General features: G+C 38.4%; 1 protein-coding gene across 1 annotated transcript; it reads right to left on the bottom strand.

Moving 5' to 3' along the window:
• Positions 1–19,947: 19,947 nt before the first annotated feature.
• LOC131655509 (uncharacterized) lies at positions 19,948–22,455 on the bottom strand. Its single transcript, XM_058925368.1, has 2 exons — positions 20,778–22,455; positions 19,948–20,708 (listed from the first exon to the last, which is right to left on the bottom strand). The coding sequence occupies exons 1-2, from the start codon at positions 22,453–22,455 to the stop codon at positions 19,948–19,950; spliced, it is 2,439 nt and encodes an 812-aa protein (XP_058781351.1).
• Between the last annotated feature and the right edge of the window lie 1,166 nt (positions 22,456–23,621).

The following is a 23,621-nucleotide window of genomic DNA, read 5'->3' as shown; positions in this document are numbered from 1 at the left end:
AGAGAAGATTTTGAAAATTTAAGAATGGGAGGAGATGAAGAGGCTATCCTATTGCGTAAAATAAAAGCTAAGGAAAGAAACGGTCTAACCGAAGAAGAAGCCAACACTTGACATTAAGAGCCAAGGTAATTTTCCCATCCTTTGGATTTATCAATACCAACACATTAACGCTTGGGGATCCAGATGAACTTATTGTCTTAGCGCCATTTTTCATTAAGCACATTAAGATTCTGACAAAAATTGGGCAGAGTAACGGCTGTTTTTGGGTAAAATCCTTATCTCAATGCCTTGGAATTAACCATCAAGGGCTTTCAAGGAAATACCTGCACACATAAACATACAACATAACAATGCCAGACAGACAGAACAATCACATGATAGTAATAGAATGAGTCCAAAGGTACTAGGTCCATAAGTCCGAATCTCCAAATTGCTAGGGATAGTAACTGATAGTCCAAAGAGAGCCTTATGTATTTTTTAGATTTTTGATTATTTATTAGTGTTTTAGCGAAAAATAAAGTATGGTCCAAGTGGACAAAAGGAAAAAAAATACGGAAGCATAAACATATGTCCGCACAGGCTGACACGGCCGTGTCACTTGACACGGTCTGACCGTGTCAGCTTCTGCCACTTTTGGGGAAAATTCTTCGGCAGGTCGGACACGGCCGTGTCACTTGACACGGTCTGACCGTGTCCGACCCTGCCTCTTTTGGCTTTGACTTCAACATCAAAGTTGTAGCCCTTTTCGTTAGCGAAATTTTGCCACCGGAACCGCGTCATTCCGAGTTACGAAACTCCAGTTATGATCAAAATACTACACGCCTGTCACGATTTTCAGCTTCTATTACACCAACACTTGTGCAATTTCCATCTGATCCAGAATTGACCTACACCCACCAAGTAGAGAGATCAAAAGCATCTAAAAAGACATGATAAAGGGAACAAAAACATAATTCAAGCAATTAACTAATATTAAAGGAATCAACGAAAAACTCATGAAAACAACCACAAAGTGTTACCAAGTATGACGATCTTATGCCAAATTTATGACGAAATTAAGTAGAAATGGTGACCGATCACAGAGTAACGGCTGTTTTTGGGTAAAATCCTTATCTCAATGCCTTGGAATTAACCATCAAGGGCTTTCAAGGAAATACCTGCACACATAAACATACAACATAACAATGCCAGACAGACAGAACAATCACATGATAGTAATAGAATGAGTCCAAAGGTACTAGGTCCATAAGTCCGAATCTCCAAATTGCTAGGGATAGTAACTGATAGTCCAAAGAGAGCCTTATGTATTTTTTAGATTTTTGATTATTTATTAGTGTTTTAGCGAAAAATAAAGTATGGTCCAAGTGGACAAAAGGAAAAAAAATACGGAAGCATAAACATATGTCCAAGTGGACAAAGAAAAAATGGCGGAAAGTAAATATGATGAAATGATAAAGTAAAGCGATAAAGCGAGAAATATAAAGAGCGGTAATATAAAGAGCGGTAATATAAAGAGCGGTATAGTAAAGGTGCGGAAATTAAAGTTAGTTGTTAAATGTTAAAGATAACCATCTTGAAACTTGTCAAGTATGTTATCAAAGTTAGTAGGAGATCGATGGTGAGTGAATGATGTACTCGGATTTAAATTCAATGGGGTTTATCAGAAGCTTGATAAAATCATAGCGACTACACGATAAAAACCTCCACAAGTCTTAAATCAACTGCATACAATTCTCTTCCATATTTGATCTTTTTTATTCGGGACACGAAATATTGCGCTATGTTAAGCAGATCGCCAAGTGATTTATATAGAAATCACCCTACAACGAGGCCGGTCAAAACTTTATGTGCTAATGCATGCGAGAAGAACGATATGTAGATCGTTTTCCGAAAGCAATACCGCACGAAAAGAAAAATGGTGAGTGATCTAGTCTTCACCAAGAATCCATAAGAATCCTCAAGGTATTAAGACTTTCATCGATCAAAATAAAGAGAAGTAAAAGATGGAACCACATTAAAAGCTCCTTTCATCCATAATTTCAATCACATAATTTTGCGGATTTGGATTCTCATCCTATCGACGCCCTAAGTCCATTGAAATTAGAGAGAAATTAGGCCTCTAACTTGTGATTCAAAGAAAATATCAAAAGAATGGAGTAGAAGATGAGTTAGAACCAAAAACAAGTCAAAAACTACAAAAATCAGCATTCTGCCCAGTGTAAATCGATTTGCACAGAGTGTAAATCGATTTGCATAACTCTGTTTTCAAAATCTGCGCAGTTTTCAGTTATGTAAATCGATTTGCACAAGATGTAAATCGATTTGCACAACACAGTTTTCAAAAAAACAGCAAATAAAGAGAAGAAACTTGTTTAAACATAAAACCAAACACCTTGTGATCTTGGATCAATTTGTGCACGAAAATGTATCAATTAAGCAAGCAAATCTCATCAATGTAGCACCAAAGGTGCATCAAGCATAAACAACAATGGATCACATCTTGAATCATGTAAAGGATCAAGAATTTTACCAAATCTTCACAAACTTTGAATCTTCTTCAAGAACACACAACCACAAGCCTTGATCTCTCACAATTGATACAAAAACTAGTGTTTATGTTGAGGTTTAGCTCTAAATTAGTGAGGTTCAAGATGTGACTCACTAATTTGTGTGGAAGAGAAAGAGCTTTGAGTGATGGGTTTGGAAGAGGTGAGGAGAGAATTTGCAATAAGTTTCTTGGCTATCAAAGCTTGAAAAATGAAGAGGGGAGTGCCTCAATTTATAGCACTTAGGCTTGGGAAATTTTGTGGCTTGGAGTTAGGATTGGAAAATAGAATTAGGCTTGGAAAAGTGATTTGGAGCCAAAAATGAAATCCAATGGTCTTGATGCAATCACATGAGGGTACATGATTAAATGATGTAGGAAATCAAATGTAAGAACCAAGTCATGCTTCCCATGCTTGCAAATGATGTCAACACTTCAAAAAGCTGAAATTTGCCTTCATTTTTCCAAATTCGTGCTGGTGCAATCGATTTGCACATTATGCAAATCTATTTACATGGCTGAAAAAGGCAAAATCTGGGGCAAAAACAGTTATGCAAATCGATTGCTGTCTTATGCAAATCGATTTGCACTGATGGCAGAAGCAAATCTGGTGCAGAAACAGTTGTGTAAATCGATTTACACCTTATGCAAATCGATTTGCACAGTGAAAATGTTGAAAAATTCTCCTTTGATGGGTATTTTGACTTGGTACCTACAAAACACAAACATACAAGAGCACAAGGCAATATTTTTGGTATTTTGGTTAGTAAAACAATATACACAAACTAAAACATGGGTGCTCGATGATTCCTTTGCAGATGAATTGAGCACAACATTGCAAGTAGAGATCTAGGTTAAAATTTCTTGATTGATGATTGGTATGCAAATGATGTGTGATCTTAGGGTCAAAAATTGGGGTATGACAGTAGAGTAGTAAAAATATCTCTCTATAGAGATAAGATATGTCTATCTACTGTATAAAAGATTTGACTTTAGCTGGCTTGTATGAGGCCCAAGCTTGAGGCTTTCTTTGATTGATTTATTAATATTATTGACTCTGGGAGATGACTCCACTGGGGATTAATTACAGGATATTTTTGTGTTCTGTACAAAGCCCAGAATTGAGGCTGACTCTATTTAGGGAGACTCTATTTATGTGCCTTGTACAAAGCCCAAGGTTGTGGCTAACAGCTGAGGATAACTGAATTTTTGAGACTATGAATGACTCTATTTTGTGTGCCTTGTACAAAGCCCAAGGTTGTGGCTGACTCTAGCTAGGGAAAACATTATTTTCTGCCTTGTACAAAGCCCAAGGTTGTGGCAGACTCTTTTAAATGAATGGAGTATGGATGACTCTATGGGGAAAAGATCCTAGGTGTTAGGAATCTTTGACACATGAAAATATGGTTTATCTGCCTTGTACAAAGCCCAAGGTTGTGGCTACTGAGTGATGAAGAACTCACTGGGGAGACTCTATTATCTGCCTTGTACAATGCCCAAGGTTGAGGCTGACTCTTGACAGGGGAGTTTTATTGTTTGGGTGCCTTGTATGAAGCCCAAGGTTGAGGCTAACTGTTTTTGTTGGTTTTGACTCTACTGAGGAGATTTTATTTATTGAAAGACTGTTTTTCTTTGGAAGCTAACCCTTTCCAGGGATTTTGACTCAGCTGGAGAAATTATTTGGTAAAAGACTGACTTTATCATGTTTTTTGGAGGCTGACCCTTTACAGGGGTTTTGACTCTTTTGGGGAAATTATCTCCTAAGAGAAATGAATCTTTATTTTTTGACATTTTTATTAATTGACTTTGGAGGCTAACCCTTTCCAGGGATTTTTATTGAAATGAAAGAATGTGTGGAAGATAACCCTTTCCAGGGAATTTTATTGAAATGATTGGCAGAAAGATTATCTAATGGAGACTTCTTGTTTAAAGCCCAAAATGAAGGTTGACTCATGCTGAGGAGAAAATAAACATAGATCCTAGACTCTGCTAAGGAAGATTGATGAAGATAAGGGTGACAGAGACTGTCCATGTCTCTCATTCCAAAAGGTGTACTCAATGCAAAATTGAGACAAACTTAGCTTGTTTAAAGTCTGGTTTAAATTGGAAGAAACTCACCAGGGTAGGCTAAAAGGTGACTAAAGACCTGTTCCTATGTTTATAAGAAACCTGATGGGTCCTTGTATACAAGCTCAAGAGGAAGCTGGAAATGCTTTTAAGAAGCCTGTGGGTCCTTGTACAAAGCCCAAGAGGAGGCTAATCGAGGGTCCTTGTTATAGCACAAAAGAAAGCTATGTAGTTTTGAACTTATTTTGGCTCTAAGCAAATGGGTAAGAGGTTTCACCGGGAATAATTCCTCTTTGGGTGGATGTGTCCTATTATTTTTGGATTCTAAGGTTTTTGCCAAGATGTTTCACCGGGAATAATTCATCTTGGGGGTTTGAACTACAGATCTCTAATTAGGAAAGAGCCTTCACCGGGAAGACATTCTCAATCCTAGGTCATATTCCTATAATATATATATAGTTTAACTGTCCTAAGGTTTATACTCAAACGTAGTTCTAAACTAATATATGCACAGTTTATATTTGACAGTAATTTAAATAAAGACTGTAAATTGAAAGCTTGTAAAGCCTAACCTGGATGGAGTGGAGGCCTTTGAAGAAGTATGTACAGAGCCTCAACAGTAATTTTTGTTGTTTTGTTGATAACAGTTGAATATATATATGATAAACAGTTAATGGTTTTTGAAAACAGAAGAAGTGAAGATGGACAAAGGTCACATAGGTATCTGAAGAGTTTCACCGGGAATAATGCCCTTCAAATACCAGAAGAATGTTTTGAAAACAGAAAGAAGATTTTGAAAATACAGTTTTGAAAACAAGCTAAGAAGAGAAGGTTTTTGGGACTTACACTCTATTAGAGGCCCAGTACTTTACAGTACTGGTTATGAGAGCAATTTGAAAATGATTTGTAAATGATATAAGGTTCTGTTGTTTAAGAACCTTAATCATTTGATTTGTTCGGAGATTGAAAACAGTTTTGAAAATTGACAAAAGTCAACTTAATTAAGGTAAAAATAAAGATTTTTACCTAATTAAGACCTAAACAATTAGGGTTTTATCATAAAATTATTTACAAAATGATTATGTTAAAATAAAGTGACAATATATATTTAAAGTATTTAAGAAAACACTTAAAAAACATACTATTTTAAACCTAATTAAAATACATGAAATAAATAATATTTTTATGATTTTTTTGGTTATTCACAAAATAGATATATTAAATAATAGGTGTATGAAAAATGAAGTGAAAATGATTTAATTTGATAGGTGAATTAATTGTGTGAAGTTGTGAAGAAAATAGGTGTGACAAGTGATAAAAAATTAGGAATGTCTCCACCAAGGCTTGAACTCACGCCCTTTAGGTCACATACCCAAAACCAAACCACTGGGCCAGCGCGCGCATGGTGATAATGATACACATCCAACACATTATATTTTTAGATAAGCGTGTAAATCATGAAAAAAATAAAAGGAATAAAAAGTCTGGGGCGAGGGGGATTCGAACCCCAGACTTTGGGCACGAGGAGACTAAGAGCGCATGTGTGGCCACTAGGGCAAGTTATTCAGTCGTTTATGAAACACCTATCATTAAATATAAAATAAACTCTGCCCTGAGGTTTGAAATTTGCGCGCCACCACCATTGTCATCTTCTTCCTCAAGCTCCAACGATTTGGATTTCTGAACTCTCTCAATTCTCAACCATTTGCAGCGATATAAAGATGAAACTTGTTCTAAATTCACTCACGATTCTAAATATGTAACTAACATAGACTGATATTAACTACATCTAACTAATTTACCAGAAATCGTGAAGAACCCTAAAACTTAAAAATCAAATTAAATGGCTATACTGAAAGATAAATGAATGATGATAGAGGGTTTTCAATCCTCTGATGATGCTAAACAAGATAGAATCGAGCTTTAACTCAAAGAGTGCTTAAATTAAAGAAGTGAAGTTCAGGAACTTACCTCTGAAAATGGAGGTCGTGAGGATGATTGAGAGCACCTGGGTTTGAATGAATGATCTCAATAGCTTCCTTGAGACTCAATGATGCTAACTGAATGCTTATTGGAGCTTGAATCCTTCTGAATTGCTCTATGGACCTCCCTCGATTTAAGCTTCAAGTAGACATGGAGGTTGTTGAATTTGGAGTTACAGATGAGCTGCAGCCATCTGGTTAGCTTCGCTATGACCTGAGGAGTGTGCCTGGATGATTGGCTTGGCTTGAAACCTCCTGAATTACTCCATGGTCCTCCAACTGCAAGTGCTCCAAATGAGAGGTGGAGGTGATGATTCTCCACGCCCAGAAGTGTTCCAGAGGTTTGGATCACCTCTAAATGCCTCCCTCAATGTGTTTGAATACTTATTTTCAAAGAGAGAGCTTTGGTTTGAAGAATCCGAGTCTTCTTGCCAAAGGACCTTTGAAAAAACTAAGTATGAAGAAAGAAAAGAGAAAGCAAGAATTCTGTTGCTTTGGTGTGTTTTTTGAATGAGAATGAGGCCTCTATTTATAGGCAATTGGTTCAGTATAGTTGCAGAAGAGTGAGCTTGCTTAATGAAAGAAGTTTGGTTCCTTAAGCATGAAGGAAGTTTGCAAATATCTCTTATGCAATGATGAGAATTTTGATTCCATTTGATCAATCCCCTAGCCCTCGATTTTGCTTGATCTTAGGGGACAATTCTGAGCCAGAAATGAGCTCTAATTGGTTGGTGAGAAGATTCCTTGGGTGATTCATCAATTTGCCATAAATTCACAAATGTAATCATTACATAATCACATGTTCTTGTTTTTAGAATCTTCTTCAATCCTTATGGCATGGTGAAAATGAATGCATGGCATGTTTTCAGATGTGTTATGGGTCGTGTAGCATCCATAATTGAGGTCATGTGCACAAAATTCCAAAGTTCCAAAATGATGCATGACCTATAATTTCACTTCATGAGGCCAACTTTGAACAAGCATAACTCTTAGCTCAAAATGAATTTGGAGAAGGTTGAACACAATTTGGAAAGCCCTAAACATCTACTTCAAATCATTAGTTTGGAGTTTCTTCAAAATCTTTTGGCAAATTTGTGAAAAATGAGGCCAAAGTTGGAAGAAAACTAGGTTAAAACACTTAGAAAAATTTCTAAGTGTTTATGGCCTAAAACTCCAAAATTTCCAAAACTCTTAAATGATTGATCTTTTGAAAAAAGTTCCTTTGTAAGATGTTGTTTTATTTTGCAAGATCTACAACTTTCATGTTGGAAGTTTTTTGAGTTGTGTAGGTGAAATTTTGAGTTCTCACCATGCCTTAAAAAACCCTAATTCCCGACTTTTTGCTCCTTGATGAATTTCTTTAAATTTCTTTGGTCAAATGGCTTCATTATCCATATATTGATGATATTGATCCTTAAAAGTCGTGGTTTGACCAAAAATCTCAAAAGTCAATGGTGATCCCATACAGTTGACTTTTTCCTGGTAAGGTGAGATTTTGGACTTTTGTGTAGAATCAAGATCTTCTCCTCAAATGAATGATGTAAATGGATTATATTGAGGTAGTAGAGATTCTTGAATCATTTCTTGAGTTTTGGATCCATGCCCTGATTAAAAGTCAACTATCTTGGTGAATTAGGTCAAAAACCCTAATTGTCGACCAGAGGACAATGATGAGTGTAGACTTTGAATTGAGGTGTAATGTCCAGTGGATCTTGTCATATGAGTTATTTGAAGATGATTGATGTCTTTGAATGGTTTCCTGGGGCTTTTTAGGGTTTCCCAAAGGTGATCCCTGATTTTAGTCCTTGATAGGCTCCAAACCCTAGTCTGTTGATCTGAGTAATTCTGTACTTAGATGACTGGGTGTCTAATCAATCATAGGTGAAATAATGAGGCTTTTGATTCTTATGATTGTATTAGAGACTAATCCCTCTATTGATTGATCCTTTGCCTGAGTTTTCTTGTCTTTGAACACCCTCGATTGAATGCCAGACTGCCCTGGGTACTTACTTTGACTTGATGAAAATCCTGAAGATATGTCATCTCAGGGGGGTCAAAAATTAGGGTATGACAGATGCCTCTATTTAAGTGTCTTTTATCTGGAGGGAGAGAGATTGATATCTCGATCTCTCCCGCGTAAAAGAGACTTAAATATCAAAGAATGCCCGAATTTTGGGCGCTCCTGAGATGATAAAATCTTTGCATGATTTGATCCTGTTGTCGCACTTGGCGGGGGATGAGGAGACAAACTCCTGCAGAAATACTTGATGTGGATTCTGGTGAATGGATGGCAATGTAGGATGCGCAATCCATCTTCTTTAACTAAGTGTTGATACTTAGAAAAAGGTAAACAACCTCCCCCTTGTTTCGGATGTCCATATCTCGAAACTGGTCTTAGTTGTGTTTGGACAATATCTCAGATAAAGAGAAAATTTCCAACGGTTTGTTTCCTCATCAAACTTCTTACCAGCACTTGGAGGTAAGATACCATTTGACGGTAATAAAGAAACTTCAAAGGTTTGTTTCTTCATCAAACTTCTTACCAGCACTTGGAGGTAAGATACCATTTGACGGTAATAAAGAAACTTCAAAGGTTTGTTTCCTCATCAAACTTCTTACCAGCACTTGGAGGTAAGATACCATTTGACGGTAATAAAGAAACTTCAAAGGGTTGTTTCCTCATCAAACTTCTTACCAGCACTTGGAGGTAAGATACCATTTGACGGTAATAAAGAAACTTCAAAGGTTTGTTTCTTCATCAAACTTCTTACCAGCACTTGGAGGTAAGATACCATTTGACGGTAATAAAGAAACTTCAAAGGTTTGTTTCCTCATCAAACTTCTTACCAGCACTTGGAGGTAAGATACCATTTGACGGTAATAAAGAAACTTCAAAGGGTTGTTTCCTCATCAAACTTCTTACCAGCACTTGGAGGTAAGATACCATTTGACGGTAATAAAGAAACTTCAAAGGTTTGTTTCCTCATCAAACTTCTCATCAGCACTTGGAGATGAGATACCATTTGACGGTAATAAAGAAACTTCACCACCTTCCCTTTTGACTTGGCGTCTTTGAAAGATTGTTATATGGGCCCGCGCTCTTTTGAGGGGCTAATGACTTTGTTTGAAGGCGGACGAACTGTTTTCGGGGTGAAAACTACCATTCGTCGACTGGTGCCTGGGGAATCAACAAACTGTTTTCCTAAGAGGAAAACTACCATCCATCGACTCTGTGGGGAACTAAACATCCCTGAAACAGACAAACTGTTTGAAGAAACTGCCATTTGTCGATCTCTTGAGTATTTAACAGACAAACTGTCTTTTCTTGGGAAAAGACTGCCATTTGCCAATTGCTAGGGGAACAAACTGTCTTCTGCCGGGGAAGACTGCCATTTGTCGACCCTGTCATGAAGGAAAGTGAGCAAACTGTCTTCTGCTGAAAGAGACTGCCATTCGCTGACTTTGTTGGGGAATCTGAACTACCTTCTGGACGAAGACTATCATTCGCTGACTCAGCTGGGGAATCATTTGTCGATCTGCTGGCAGATTTCCTGAATTATTTTCTTTGACGAAAAAGTGGCATCTCTCGACCTTGCTGGGGAAATACCAAACCTGTAGGGAATTCCAAAATGCGAAGCAGACTATCTTATCTGAAGAAGACTGTTGAATGTCGCTCTGTAGGAGAATCTCGGCTGAGGAATTCTAAAAGTGAACAAACTATCTCCTTGAGGGAGACAACCATTTGTTGACTTGCTTGGGGAGATCCTTGTGTATGAACTGTTGTCTCGAAGGAAAAAGTTTCTCCGGAACTTGCAGGGGAAACTTGAGTTCATGCCTTAATGACTTAGGCATCCAAAGGATCAAAGCCTGATTCGGCTATGCAATTATGATGTAATGTATGCATGAATATTATGACAATGATAAAATGTAAAGTGAATGTGAATAGAATTGTCGCGGATGTAAAATCCTAAGATACGACTTGAATTCTTGTTGATCAGAAGATGTCCTCTTCTTGTAGTTCGAACTCTCTTGGGAATATCTGGTTATCAGTTGTCCGCTGTCCGAAGTAAGTAATATGAATTGAAGTGAAGATCCGTCATCGGGAGATGTTCGCAGAGCGACCTCATGGGGAAATCTTGGTTCCCGGAGTCTCAACCGTTTTCGGAGCAACTGTTTGCATTCTTCCTATTGTTTGTAAACCTTAGAAAGAAATTTCACCTTTATTTTTGCAAGTAAATTCATTTTATTTTTATGAAAACATTTGTTTCAAGAAAAATGACTGTTTAAACTTAAAATGCATTCCAAGAAACTGAATAAGACTAGATTGCAAAGGAAAAGCACAAGGCTCAAATTATTATATATGGAATGGTAATCAGCCAAATGCTTGATTCCATGGAGTATTTACAAAGTTGGAAATTGGTAATTTTCGGGAAAAGGGCTACGATGAAACGTGACGACCGTTATCTTTCCCTTCCACTCCGAGTTGCGCTGTATTCGTGCTTCGTAGAAGATGACCTACTGCTGATGAATACTCCGCTATGGATTTTGAATGATCAAGTTTGTCCTGAACACAGTTACTTGCCATATATCCCTAACTTTTGCGTAAACTACCCCTTTCGGGTTTTAAGTCTACCGGGATTGATTAATATATATTTTTTTTATGTCTCTAATTTTTGCCTGAATCGCCCTTTCGGGTTTTCGATTCACCGAGACGCTCTTTTTTGCCTAAGTCGCTCTTTGCGAGTTTTTAACTTAGCGAGCTGTTCTTTTAATTATTTAGGCGAAGTATTTCTTGACTGTGTCGACGTTCACAGGACGGGTGAATTCTTCTCCATCCATAGTCGTGAGTATTAAGGCTCCTCCTGAGAAAGCTCTCTTGACCACGTAGGGGCCGTCATAATTGGGAGTCCATTTCCCTCTCGAATCTGTGAGAAAAGATTGAATCTTTTTGAGTACAAGGTCGCCTTCTTTGATTGTGCGAGGTCGAACCTTTTTGTCGAAAGCTTTCTTCATTCTTTGTTGATATAGCTGTCCGTGGCATAAATCTGTCATGCGCTTTTCTTCGATTAAGTTCAATTCATCGAATCTGCTTTGACACCACTCGGCTTCTGTTAATTTTGCCTCCATCAAAACTCTCATTGATGGAATCTCAACCTCTATAGGTAGGACTGCCTCCATGCCATATACAAGGGAGAAAGGAGTTGCTCCAGTCGAAGTACGTACTGATGTACGGTAACCATGAAGAGCATACGGGAGCATTTCATGCCAATCTTTGTAAGTGATGACCATCTTCTGAATGATTTTCTTGATGTTTTTGTTAGCTGCTTCTACAGCTCCATTCATCTTTGGTCTGTAAGGAGATGAGTTGTGATGTTCAATCTTGAATTCTTCACAAAGCTCCTTCATCATTTTGTTGTTCAAATTTGACCCATTGTCAGTGATTATCTTGCTAGGAATGTCGTAGCGACAGATGATGTGATTCTTGATAAACCTGACGACAACTTGTCTTGTAACGTTTGCATATGAAGCTGCTTCAACCCATTTTGTGAAATAGTCTATAGCTACCAAGATGAAGCGATGTCCGTTGGACGCTTTTGACAATCGTCTGTCCAGACGCAACCTTGATTTTTCCGTAGAAGTTTGAAAATAGGAGCGCAAGTTGCAGTCATGAGATATATGAATCTCGAGATGTAATTCAGACGTCCAAGAAATCCTCTAACTTGTTTCTCGGTTCTGGGCGAAGGCATTTCTTGAATTGCCTTGACTTTGTCTGGATCTACTTCAATTCCTCGTTTGCTGACAATGAAACCAAGGAGTTTTCCTGAATAGACACCAAAGGTACACTTGTTGGGGTTCAGGCGAAGCTGAAACTTCCGTAAGCGTTGAAATAACTTTGTCAAATTTTGTATGTGATCTTCTTCATTTTCTGATTTGGCAATCATGTCGTCCACATAGACTTCCACTTCTTTATGCATCATGTCGTGGAAAAGCGTAGTCATGGCTCTTTGATAAGTTGCCCCTGCGTTCTTCAGTCCAAAAGGCATAACACGATAGCAGAACGTGCCCCAGGGGGTGATGAAAGCTGTTTTCTCCATGTCTTCAGGTGCCATTTTGATTTGGTTGTATCCTGAAAATCCGTCCATGAACGAGAAAACTTTGGATTTTGCTGTACTGTCTACCAATATATCAATATGTGGTAAAGGAAAATCATCCTTAGGGCTAGCTTTGTTCAAATCTCTGTAGTCGACGCACATGCGGACTTTTCCGTCTTTCTTAGGAACGGGAACAATGTTAGCTAACCACTGAGGGTATTCTGAAGTGACGAGGAAACCTGCGTTGATCTGCTTTTGAACTTCCTCTTTAATTTTCATGGCCATCTCCGGATGAGTTCTTCTCAATTTTTGCTTGACCGGAGGGCATTCTGCTTTTAATGGCAAGTGATGCTCCACTATACTGGTATCCAACCCTGGCATATCTTGATAAGACCAAGCGAAGACATCTGAGAATTCTTTGAGCAACTGTATCAAACTCTCTCTGATCTCTGAACTGAGCGAAGCTCCAATCTTAACCTCTTTTCTGTTTCCATCGGAACCAAGGTTAATGATCTCTAGAGGCTCATTGTATGGCTGAATGGCCTCTTCCTTTTGTTGAAGTAATCGTGAAATTTCCTTTGATATTTCTTCGTCTTCTTCTTCCTCTGCCTCGAACACAGGAAACTCAGAGCTTGGAGAAGTCATACGGTCGTACGTTTCAACGGGGTATTTTATGATTAATCTGCATATGTGTGATAAGTTTTATTTAGACAACGAGGGAAGACTCGGTGTATGCAGTTAATGAAATATTTTGATGTTTTTTTTTAGGGTGTTTTTTAGGATTACCAATTTCCGAAAAAGAGAAAAGGAAAAACTAAACGAAGGAACAGAATGACATTTTTATTTATGGACAGTCATTTCTTGAAACAAAGACCCTATAAAACAAAACTCTATTGCTTTGGGCGAAGCAAAGAGGGACATTTTCTTAAGAAATAGTAAAATGCAAAGCCCTATGAAACATCTCTTCACCCTGGGCTATGGTGAGAGGACAAAATAACGGTGAAAGTTCCTACTTAGGAGTGCGAACAACAGTTGAAACTTCAACAGCTGTCCAGTAGTGGCGAACCCCATTGTGCACTAAGTAATCTGGAACCTTAGGCTTAAGCTGGCCTGTGGTAGGTCTTGATTTACCAACCACTGTCTTTGCAACACTCAGACGATCTTCTTCTACTTCAGCAGACTGAGCGGTGTGAGCATACCCATTTCCAAGTGGAGTATGTCGAACTTTCTTTTGAGGAAACTTCCAATCTTCTGAATGGAGAGACTCATTGTCGGAGACACTTTCGAGATCATCCTCTTCTGTATTTTGGTCTTGCTCTTCTCCCAAGATGGCATTGACTAGATATGTGAACTCTAAATCCGTAGCCTCGGAAGGTGACTTGGGGATATAATCCTCAATGATGATTTCACCAGTAGATGATGATGAATAGCAAGGGTTATATATCTCTTTTGGCTGAGAGAGGTACTCATAGTCAATGTTCCATCCAGTTGGAACAATGTCTTTAAGAGAGATTCTTGAACTTTCAGGAGCGGAGTATTTTACCATGTAGTCGAATTTTCCGCTTGGTTCTCCTAATGTATCCCAAGTCTCTTCGGGGATAGGAGGAACTTCTTATGATGAACCATGACTTCTGGTGGTGAAGCTGTTTGTAACGTCATCCCTGCTTGGTTAAGTCTTACTTTCAGATCCTTTAGTCGGATAACAGCAAAGTGAATCAGACTCTGGTAGGGAGATATATCCTGCTTTGTTAAGATAGGATAACCATTCCTCTTCATCGGTGTTTTCTGTACCGATGGTATTGACTGTTTGTTGAACAGGTTGAAGAAAACCTCCACTGCAGAAAGTTTCTTGAATTGGGAGAACTACCTCAATCCCTGGAACAGCTTTTGATGATGTCGGAAAGAATCCAATTCCTGTTCTGTTCTTGTTGTTGGTAGGAATATTAATGTGCCCCCAACCACTGGTAGTGCCATCCTTTACAACTTGGATTGCATCTTTGTATGAAGAGATAGACGCTGCTTTCTCCTTTCCTTTGTCCAAGGAAAGTGCTTGGAATTTAGTTCCAACAACTTCTTTTGGTTCTATGTCGGAGAATGATGACAGGTTGCTGACGATCAGAGCTCGTTCTCCACATACGGTTACCAATTTGTCATTTCTTATGAACTTCAGTTTCTGATGAAGTGTTGAAGTAATTGCCCCAGCCTCATGAATCCATGGGCGACCTAGCAAACAACTGTATTGTGCTGGAATGTCCATAACTTGGAAAGTGATTTTGAACGTCTGAGGTCCAATAGTTATAGGAAGATCCACTTCTCCGAAAACTGACTTTCTTGATCCATCAAATGCTTTGACGATGACATGACTTTTTCTTAGAGGGTAATCTTCGAAAGATAATCTTGATAATGTTGATTTAGGCATGACGTTGAGAGAGGATCCATTGTCTATTAGGACTCCTGTGAGTGTATCACCCATGCAGCCAACTGAGATGTGAAGTGGAAGATTGTGGTCCACTCCTTCTTCAGGAAGATCTTCGTCACAGAAACTTAGGTTAGTTCCGGCGGAAATGTTGGCAACGATGTTGTTGAATTGGCTTATAGTAACACTTGGTTCTACGAAAGCTTGTTCCAAAACTTTCTGTAGAGCTTCCCTATGAGCCTCAGAACTCAATAGCAGGGAAAGAACAGAAATCCTAGACGGAGTATGTAGTAATTGATCTACAATGTTGTATTCACTCCTCTGGATTAACTTCAAGATCTCATCATTTTCTTTCGCTTGAACAGCATTGGTCGGATGATTGTCTTGCCTATGTGGTACTTCCTCCGAAGGTTTCTCCACATTTTCTGTTGTTCTGTTGAAGACTCGTCCACTTCTGGTGACTCGACTAACATCAGCAATGTTGACAACAGACGGTAATGGTATTTCCTTACCATTTTCAACGAATGTAGCGTTGTACTTGTATGGTATAGCCTTGCTGGACTCATACGGTACAGGACCTGGTAAGTAGATGACTAGTGGTGCAACTTGTAACACCCCACTTTTCCCAATTTAAAAATTACGGTAAAATAGTAATAATATTATCAGAGTAATACAACACGAGTGGAATGTCACATCTTTCAAATAAAACAGAAACTAAAGTCTCAATACTTTATTTATTCGTTTCTCACAAAAAATCAATAATGTAGCGGAAATAGTCTTTATTTAAAATAAATCACGGCACACTTGCCACCAATAAATAAAATCCACCTTAACCCGTGGTTCTCCAAAAATTAGAATTAAAAGCGATACGTAACAAAATTCAATAAAATAACATTTTAAATAAATTCCCAAAAATTCCCGTGTTACGTATCAGAGCGACTCCTAAGACTCGATCAAGCAACACGTACTCCACGTACAACTTAAGTACCTGAATTATTTGTACTCCCAAAGAAGCACAGACACAACAAAACAAGAAAGAAAGGGGTGAGAACTACATTCAATAAATAACGATGAATAATACATGCTAAGGAGTAGTACTCACGCCAATCACACACACAATCACATATTTACAATACATATATCAATTCAATCACAATTTAACAATCAATTACAATAATGCAATGTGACTCCATGATTTGACACAAATGCATGTGGTACCAAAACACTGTTCATTCAATCGAACCCGATTCTCAAGGAATCCGGATAATTCGCATACACTCCACTGAGCAACGAATTATCTCCACTACGACTCCACAAGTGAGTCCGGACCTACTAGGCATCTACCAAAGATTTTCACCTAGCAGTCTCAATGCTATGATATGCAATACACCAACAAACAATATACATATTTAAATTAAACATTATGTATATTACACGATCCTCCTGATCACACGATTCTCCTGATCACTCGTAAGCCATGCTTACCGTAATTCACACCGGAATTACTACCGCTGCCCCAATACAGCACACAACAAGAATTTACGTTATTCTGGACAAACTTACCAATTATTACTCCACACGTGGACTGATATTTTACATTGATAATATACTTTCACTTATATTATTCTATTTTATTTTTGTCGCCAAACATTCTGATATAACACACAAACCAGTTTCCTGTCAAAATGTGAGTGCCAAATAAGTCACTAGTCTCTCTTTCTCATACCACCAAATAAATCACTAGTCTCTCTTTCTCATACCACCTATTAATATGCACTGCTGCAATTTACTAAACCATTATTTACCTTATTTAATTTTCTACTATAATAACTTATCTACTATTTATTCTAAGTTGTTTTACTACTTATCTTGCTAACTATAAGTAGATTAATTACATGAAGTTCTTTAGATTAGTATCATATAGTTTCTAATTAATTACTAGTACTTCTTACCAATATTTATTCAATTAAACTAGTGTATAAACTTACTCACAGCAGTAACTAAAACATGCTAAGACATAAGGACGGTCGTCCCATTATCATGTGTGGCCGTCGCCACAATTCAGACTGTAGGCTAGTAATAATTTCTATATTATGCTATATCATTTACAAAAATTAATTTTCTGCATTGTGCTGTATCATTCACTCACAGAAAATGGTTTTTCTAATCACACGATTGGTTTCCAACTTAATTCCAGACTAATTCATCAACACAGGAGAATTTCCAGAAATTATGATTCCAATTGAATCAACCAACCGTGACAGTACTATCAACATATGACAGCAACAACAATCATGTTAATTTCGTATAAATTCAATCACATAATTCACCAATTTCAATCAACACTCAAACACAACAGAAATTAACATACAAAATTCCTACGAGAGAAAGGACCTCTCACTACCCCCTCATAATTAAATCACCTATAAAGAACTCATTCTCCCCCCTTACCTCGATTTCGGAAATTGCTTTGACTATGAAGAAATCTCTTAGTGGCCTCCTTGTTCTTCCTCCTCTCTTAGCCTCCAAATGCACAAATGATTCTAAAAACCTAATTCCTCTCCTAAGACCCTTATATACTTATTAGTAAAATACCACTCTTGCCCTTAGCCACTAATAACCTAATTTCCTTAATTCTATTAATAATGATAATATTAATAATAATACTAATAATAATAGTTCTAATAATAATATAATAATAATATAAATAATAGTAACAATAAAAAATAGTAATATTAATATTAATATTATTAATATCAATAATATTACTAATAATAATATTACCCCAAGTCTATTATTACTAAATTAATGTTATTCCGACATTTTTAATTTACCCGTTCCGGTAAGGGTACTCCGCCTACGCGTTCGATCACACACTCAAAACAAAGTTAATCAAATAAAATACTACGACGATTAAATAATTTAAAATGGGGTGTTACAACTCTCCCCCACTTAAATTATTTTCGTCCTCGAAAATGTACCTGATGGAAACAGTTCCGGATACGACTCTCGCATCCTGCTCTCCAACTCCCAGGTCACACTTCCTCCAGCAGCTCCTCCCCAAGCTACTCTCACCAATGGAATCTCCTTTCCTCTAAGTTGATTCATCTTCCGATCTTCGATCCTAATCGGCATCGCTTCCACAGTGAGGTTATCACGGATTTGAACTTCATCCCGTTGAATGACATGAGATGGATCAGGCACATATTTTCGAAGTTGTGACACATGAAACACGTCATGCAAGTTCGAAAGCTCAGGCGGCAACGCCATCCTATAGGCTACTGTACCCACTCTCTGCAAGATCTGATACGGTTCAATAAACTTAGGATCCAACTTCTTAGACTTCAAGGCACGACCAATACCTGTCACAGGGTTAACTTTCAAAAACACATGGTCGCCTTCGCTGAATTCTAAATCCTTCCTTCGATTATCATGATAACTCTTCTGTCTACTCTGAGATGCTTTCATCTTCTCTCGAATCATCTGGATTGTCTCAGTAGTTTGTTGCACAATTTCTGGCCCAAGCACAATACTCTCACCGGTCTCATACCAACACAAAGGTGTCCTACACCTTCTACCATACAAAGCCTCGAAAGGTGCCATTCCAATGCTAGAATGGTAGCTATTATTATACGTGAACTCAATCAATGGCAAATGAGTATCCCACGCACCACCTTTCTCCAATACACAAGTTCTCAACAAGTCCTCTAGCGATTGAATAGTCCTCTCCGACTGACCGTCTGTCTGCGGATGGTAAGCCGAACTCAATTTTAACTTAGAACCCAGAGCTTCTTGCAAGCTCTTCCAAAATTCTGAAGTAAACCTCGGATCTCTGTCTGACACTATGCTCGACGGAACTCCATGCAACTTCACGATTATTCTAATATAAATCTCCGCCAACTTCACTAACGGGAAACTGATATTAATTGGTATAAAATGTGCGGACTTAGCAAGTCGATCCACAACTACCCAAATAGCATCAAATCCTCGCGTTGTATTTGGCAAACCTGTAACAAAATCCATAGTAATACTGTCCCACTTCCACTCTGGAATTTCCAACGGTTGCAACAGCCCCGAAGGTTTCTGATGTTCTACTTTTGATTTTTGACACATCAAGCAAGCATACACAAACTGGGCTATGTCTCTCTTCATACCGGACCACCAAAACAACTTCTTAAGGTCTTGATACATTTTCGTAGCTCCCGGATGAATACTCAAGCTACTTCGGTGACTTTCCTCTAAAATCGCCTTCCTCAATTCTTCATTATCTGGCACACAAATTCTGCCCCGGAATCTCAGCACACCAAGATTATCCACTTTAAAGTCACTATCAGGATTGTCTTCTCCGGTAGGTATTAAATCCACCAGTTTCACATCAAGTCTCTGATTCTCCTTAATTACATCCAAAAAGTCATTATTTACCTTTAGCATTCCCAATCTAACACTATCGGGTGTCATCTCACAAACCATACTCAGATCTCTGAACTGTTCAATTAACTCCATTTCTTTCACCATTAATGCCGACATATGAACCGTCTTCCGACTCAGCGCATCAGCTACCACGTTAGCCTTTCCTGGATGGTAACTCAAATTAAAATCATAGTCCTTCAAGAATTCTAACCACCTCCTCTGCCTCATATTCAATTCCTTCTGGTCAAATAGATATTTCAGACTCTTGTGATCACTGAACACTTCAAATCTTGATCCATACAGGTAGTGTCTCCAAATTTTCAATACAAAAACCACTGCTGCTAATTCAAGATCATAAGTAGGATAATTCCTCTCATGCACCCTCAATTGTCGTGAATCATAGGCCACCACCTTACCATCTTGCATTAATACTCCTCATAATCCCATTTTAGACGCATCGCAGTACACAACAAACGGCTCACTTGGATTCGGTAGAATCAACACTGGCGCTGTTGTCAGCTTCTTATTCAACTCTTCGAAACATTCCTCACACGCCGCATCCCATACAAAGGCTTGACCCTTCCTCGTCAACTGAGTTAAGGGTAACGCCAAATTGGAAAATCCTTCAATAAATCTGCGATAATATCCTGCCAAACCCAAAAAGCTTCTAATCTCTGTCACTGTCTTCGGAGGTTCCCATTGAAGTACTGCACTTACTTTAGATGGGTCAACTGCTATTCCATCACCTGAAATAACATGTCCTAAGAAACTCACGGTTCCCAACCAAAACTCACACTTCGAGAACTTTGCGAATAACCTATTATCCTTCAATACTTGCAACGCAATTCTCAAGTGTTCTGCATGCTCCTCTTCCGACTTAGAGTAAATTAATATGTCATCGATGAATACCACAATAAACCGATCCAAATACGAATTAAATATACGGTTCATGTATTCCATAAAAACACCTGGCGCGTTAGACACTCCGAAAGGCATCACTGCATATTCGTAGTGTCCATAACGAGTTCTAAAGGCGGTCTTCTGAATGTCTCCTTCCTTCACTCTAATCTGATGGTACCCCGATCTCAAATCAATTTTACTAAATACGCGAGCACCAACAAGCTGATCCATTAAATCATCAATTCTTGGCAACGGATACTTATTCATAATGGTTACTTTATTCAACTGACGGTAATCTATACACAGACGCATACTACCATCTTTCTTCTTTACCAACAACACTGGAGCTCCCCACGGCGACACACTCGGCCGAATAAATTTCTTATCAAGCAATTCTCCAATCTGAGCCTTCAACTCCGCCAATTCTGATGCAGACATTCGGTACGGCGCCATAGAAATAGGCCTAGTACCCGGAATAAGATCAATAGAAAATTCGACTTCCCTCTCTGGAGGCAACTCTGTAATATCCCCAGGAAATACTTCGAGAAATTCTTTCACCACCGGTATCTCTTCAATTGATGTTTCGCTCTCAACTGATAGTGAGGCAAACACAGCAAACATCTTGGCTTCATCCTCTAACAATACTTTCATCTCCTTGGTAGATAACGAGTCCGCCAACGCTTCTTCTTCTGGAGTCAGGAACAATAACCTCTTTCTAAAGCAGTCAATATACACATGATTGAACTCTAACCAGTTCATTCCCAATATAACGTCTAGATTACCGAGTGGCAAACAAATTAAGTCCACTCCAAAGTTCCTACCAAAGATAGTCAAAGGACAATTCAAACACGCTTGAGAAGTAACCACAGAACCAATAGATGGAGTTTCAATTGTCATTCTCCTATCTAAAGTGGACGGCACAATTCCCAATCTCCTCACACAATCAACAGAAATAAACGAGTGGGTTGCACCCGTATCAATAATAGCAATCAAAGGAGTGTTATGGATGAAACAAGTACCTTTGATTGTTCTGTCATCACTAGTAGACTGGGCTCCTACCAATGCAAACACCTTGCCATTACCCTGCGCTTTCTTTGGCTTCTGACAGTGAGTGCTGATATGCCCTTCCTCACCACAGTTGTAGCAAGTAGGCACTCTGGTCTTACAATCTGCCACTATATGACTTGTTTTCCCACATTTGAAGCACTTCTTCACATCCTTCTGACACTCATTAGCACGGTGTCCCTCGGTACCACACTTGAAGCAAACAATGGGCTTTGAAGCAAATCCTCCCCCACTTGGCTTCTTCCCAAAAGCAACCTTCTGTTTTCCTTTGTCAGCAGGAACACTATACGGTTTCCCACGATTCTGATTACCCCTCCGATCATTCACAGCTTTGTAATGTGCAATCCTGGCCCTGTTATCATTGTCATAAATTCGGCTTCTTCTCACCAGCTCTGGATAATTCCTTATCTTCTGACAAGCAATACCCTGTTTAATCTCGGGACGCAACCCGTTCTCAAACTTGATGCATTTGGAATTCATAGCCTCGTTAGTATTGTAATGAGGGCAATATTTCACCAACTCTTCGAATCGAGCAGCATACTCATCAACAGACATATTCCCCTGCTTCAATTCCAGGAACTCAATCTCCCTTTTGCTTCGAGCATCTTCCGGAAAGTACTTTTCCAGAAACTCAGCTCGAAACACTGCCCAAGTAATCACATTACCTGCAGCTTCCAATCTCTGACGACTGTTATCCCACCAGTCCTCAGCTTCACCTTCCAGCATATGCGTACCAAACTGTACCTTTTGATCCTCATTGCATCCCATGGTTCTAAATATCTTCTCAACAGCCTTCAACCATTTCTGTGCAGTATCTGGATCAATAATACCACCTTCAAACTTAGGCGGTTTATTGCTCTGGAACTTCTCCAAGTTACGGAACTGCAGATCTCCAGCATTTTGATTGTTGTTATTCTGCACCGACTGCGCCATAGCTTGCAGTGCAGCAGCAAGAGCAGCATCATTCCTTCCTGCCATTCTGTCCAACAATCCAAAGTATGGTTAGAAGAACACACAAAATGACTCCTAATCTAAGGACTGACTCTACTACATCTGGTCGATTGAACCGACCTGCTCTGATACCAATTGTAACACCCCACTTTTCCCAATTTAAAAATTACGGTAAAATAGTAATAATATTATCAGAGTAATACAACACGAGTGGAATGTCACATCTTTCAAATAAAACAGAAACTAAAGTCTCAATACTTTATTTATTCGTTTCTCACAAAAAATCAATAATGTAGCGGAAATAGTCTTTATTTAAAATAAATCACGGCACACTTGCCACCAATAAATAAAATCCACCTTAACCCGTGGTTCTCCAAAAATTAGAATTAAAAGCGATACGTAACAAAATTCAATAAAATAACATTTTAAATAAATTCCCAAAAATTCCCGTGTTACGTATCAGAGCGACTCCTAAGACTCGATCAAGCAACACGTACTCCACGTACAACTTAAGTACCTGAATTATCTGTACTCCCAAAGAAGCACAGACACAACAAAACAAGAAACAAAGGGGTGAGAACTACATTCAATAAATAACGATGAATAATACATGCTAAGGAGTAGTACTCACGCCAATCACACACACAATCACATATTTACAATACATATATCAATTCAATCACAATTTAACAATCAATTACAATAATGCAATGTGACTCCATGATTTGACACAAATGCATGTGGTACCAAAACACTGTTCATTCAATCGAACCCGATTCTCAAGGAATCCGGATAATTCGCATACACTCCACTGAGCAACGAATTATCTCCACTACGACTCCACAAGTGAGTCCGGACCTACTAGGCATCTACCAAAGATTTTCACCTAGCAGTCTCAATGCTATGATATGCAATACACCAACAAACAATATACATATTTAAATTAAACATTATGTATATTACACGATCCTCCTGATCACACGATTCTCCTGATCACTCGTAAGCCATGCTTACCGTAATTCACACCGGAATTACTACCGCTGCCCCAATACAGCACACAACAAGAATTTACGTTATTCTGGACAAACTTACCAATTATTACTCCACACGTGGACTGATATTTTACATTGATAATATACTTTCACTTATATTATTCTATTTTATTTTTGTCGCCAAACATTCTGATATAACAC

The sequence above is a fragment of the Vicia villosa genome, linkage group LG1 (genome assembly GCF_029867415.1).
Source record: "Vicia villosa cultivar HV-30 ecotype Madison, WI linkage group LG1, Vvil1.0, whole genome shotgun sequence".
NCBI lineage: Eukaryota > Viridiplantae > Streptophyta > Magnoliopsida > Fabales > Fabaceae > Vicia > Vicia villosa.
The sequence above is the reverse complement of the archived record's forward strand: the minus strand, read 5'-3'. Positions and strand labels throughout refer to the sequence as shown.

Coding starts and splice junctions, on each gene's coding strand:
- LOC131655509 (XM_058925368.1), bottom strand. CDS start 22,455: ATGGCAGGAAGGAATGATGCTGCTCTTGCTGCTGCACTGCAAGCTATG. Junction 20,709..20,777: donor TAAGAAATTTATTCGGCCGA/GTGTGTCGCCGT, acceptor GTCTGTGTATAG/ATTACCGTCAGTTGAATAAA.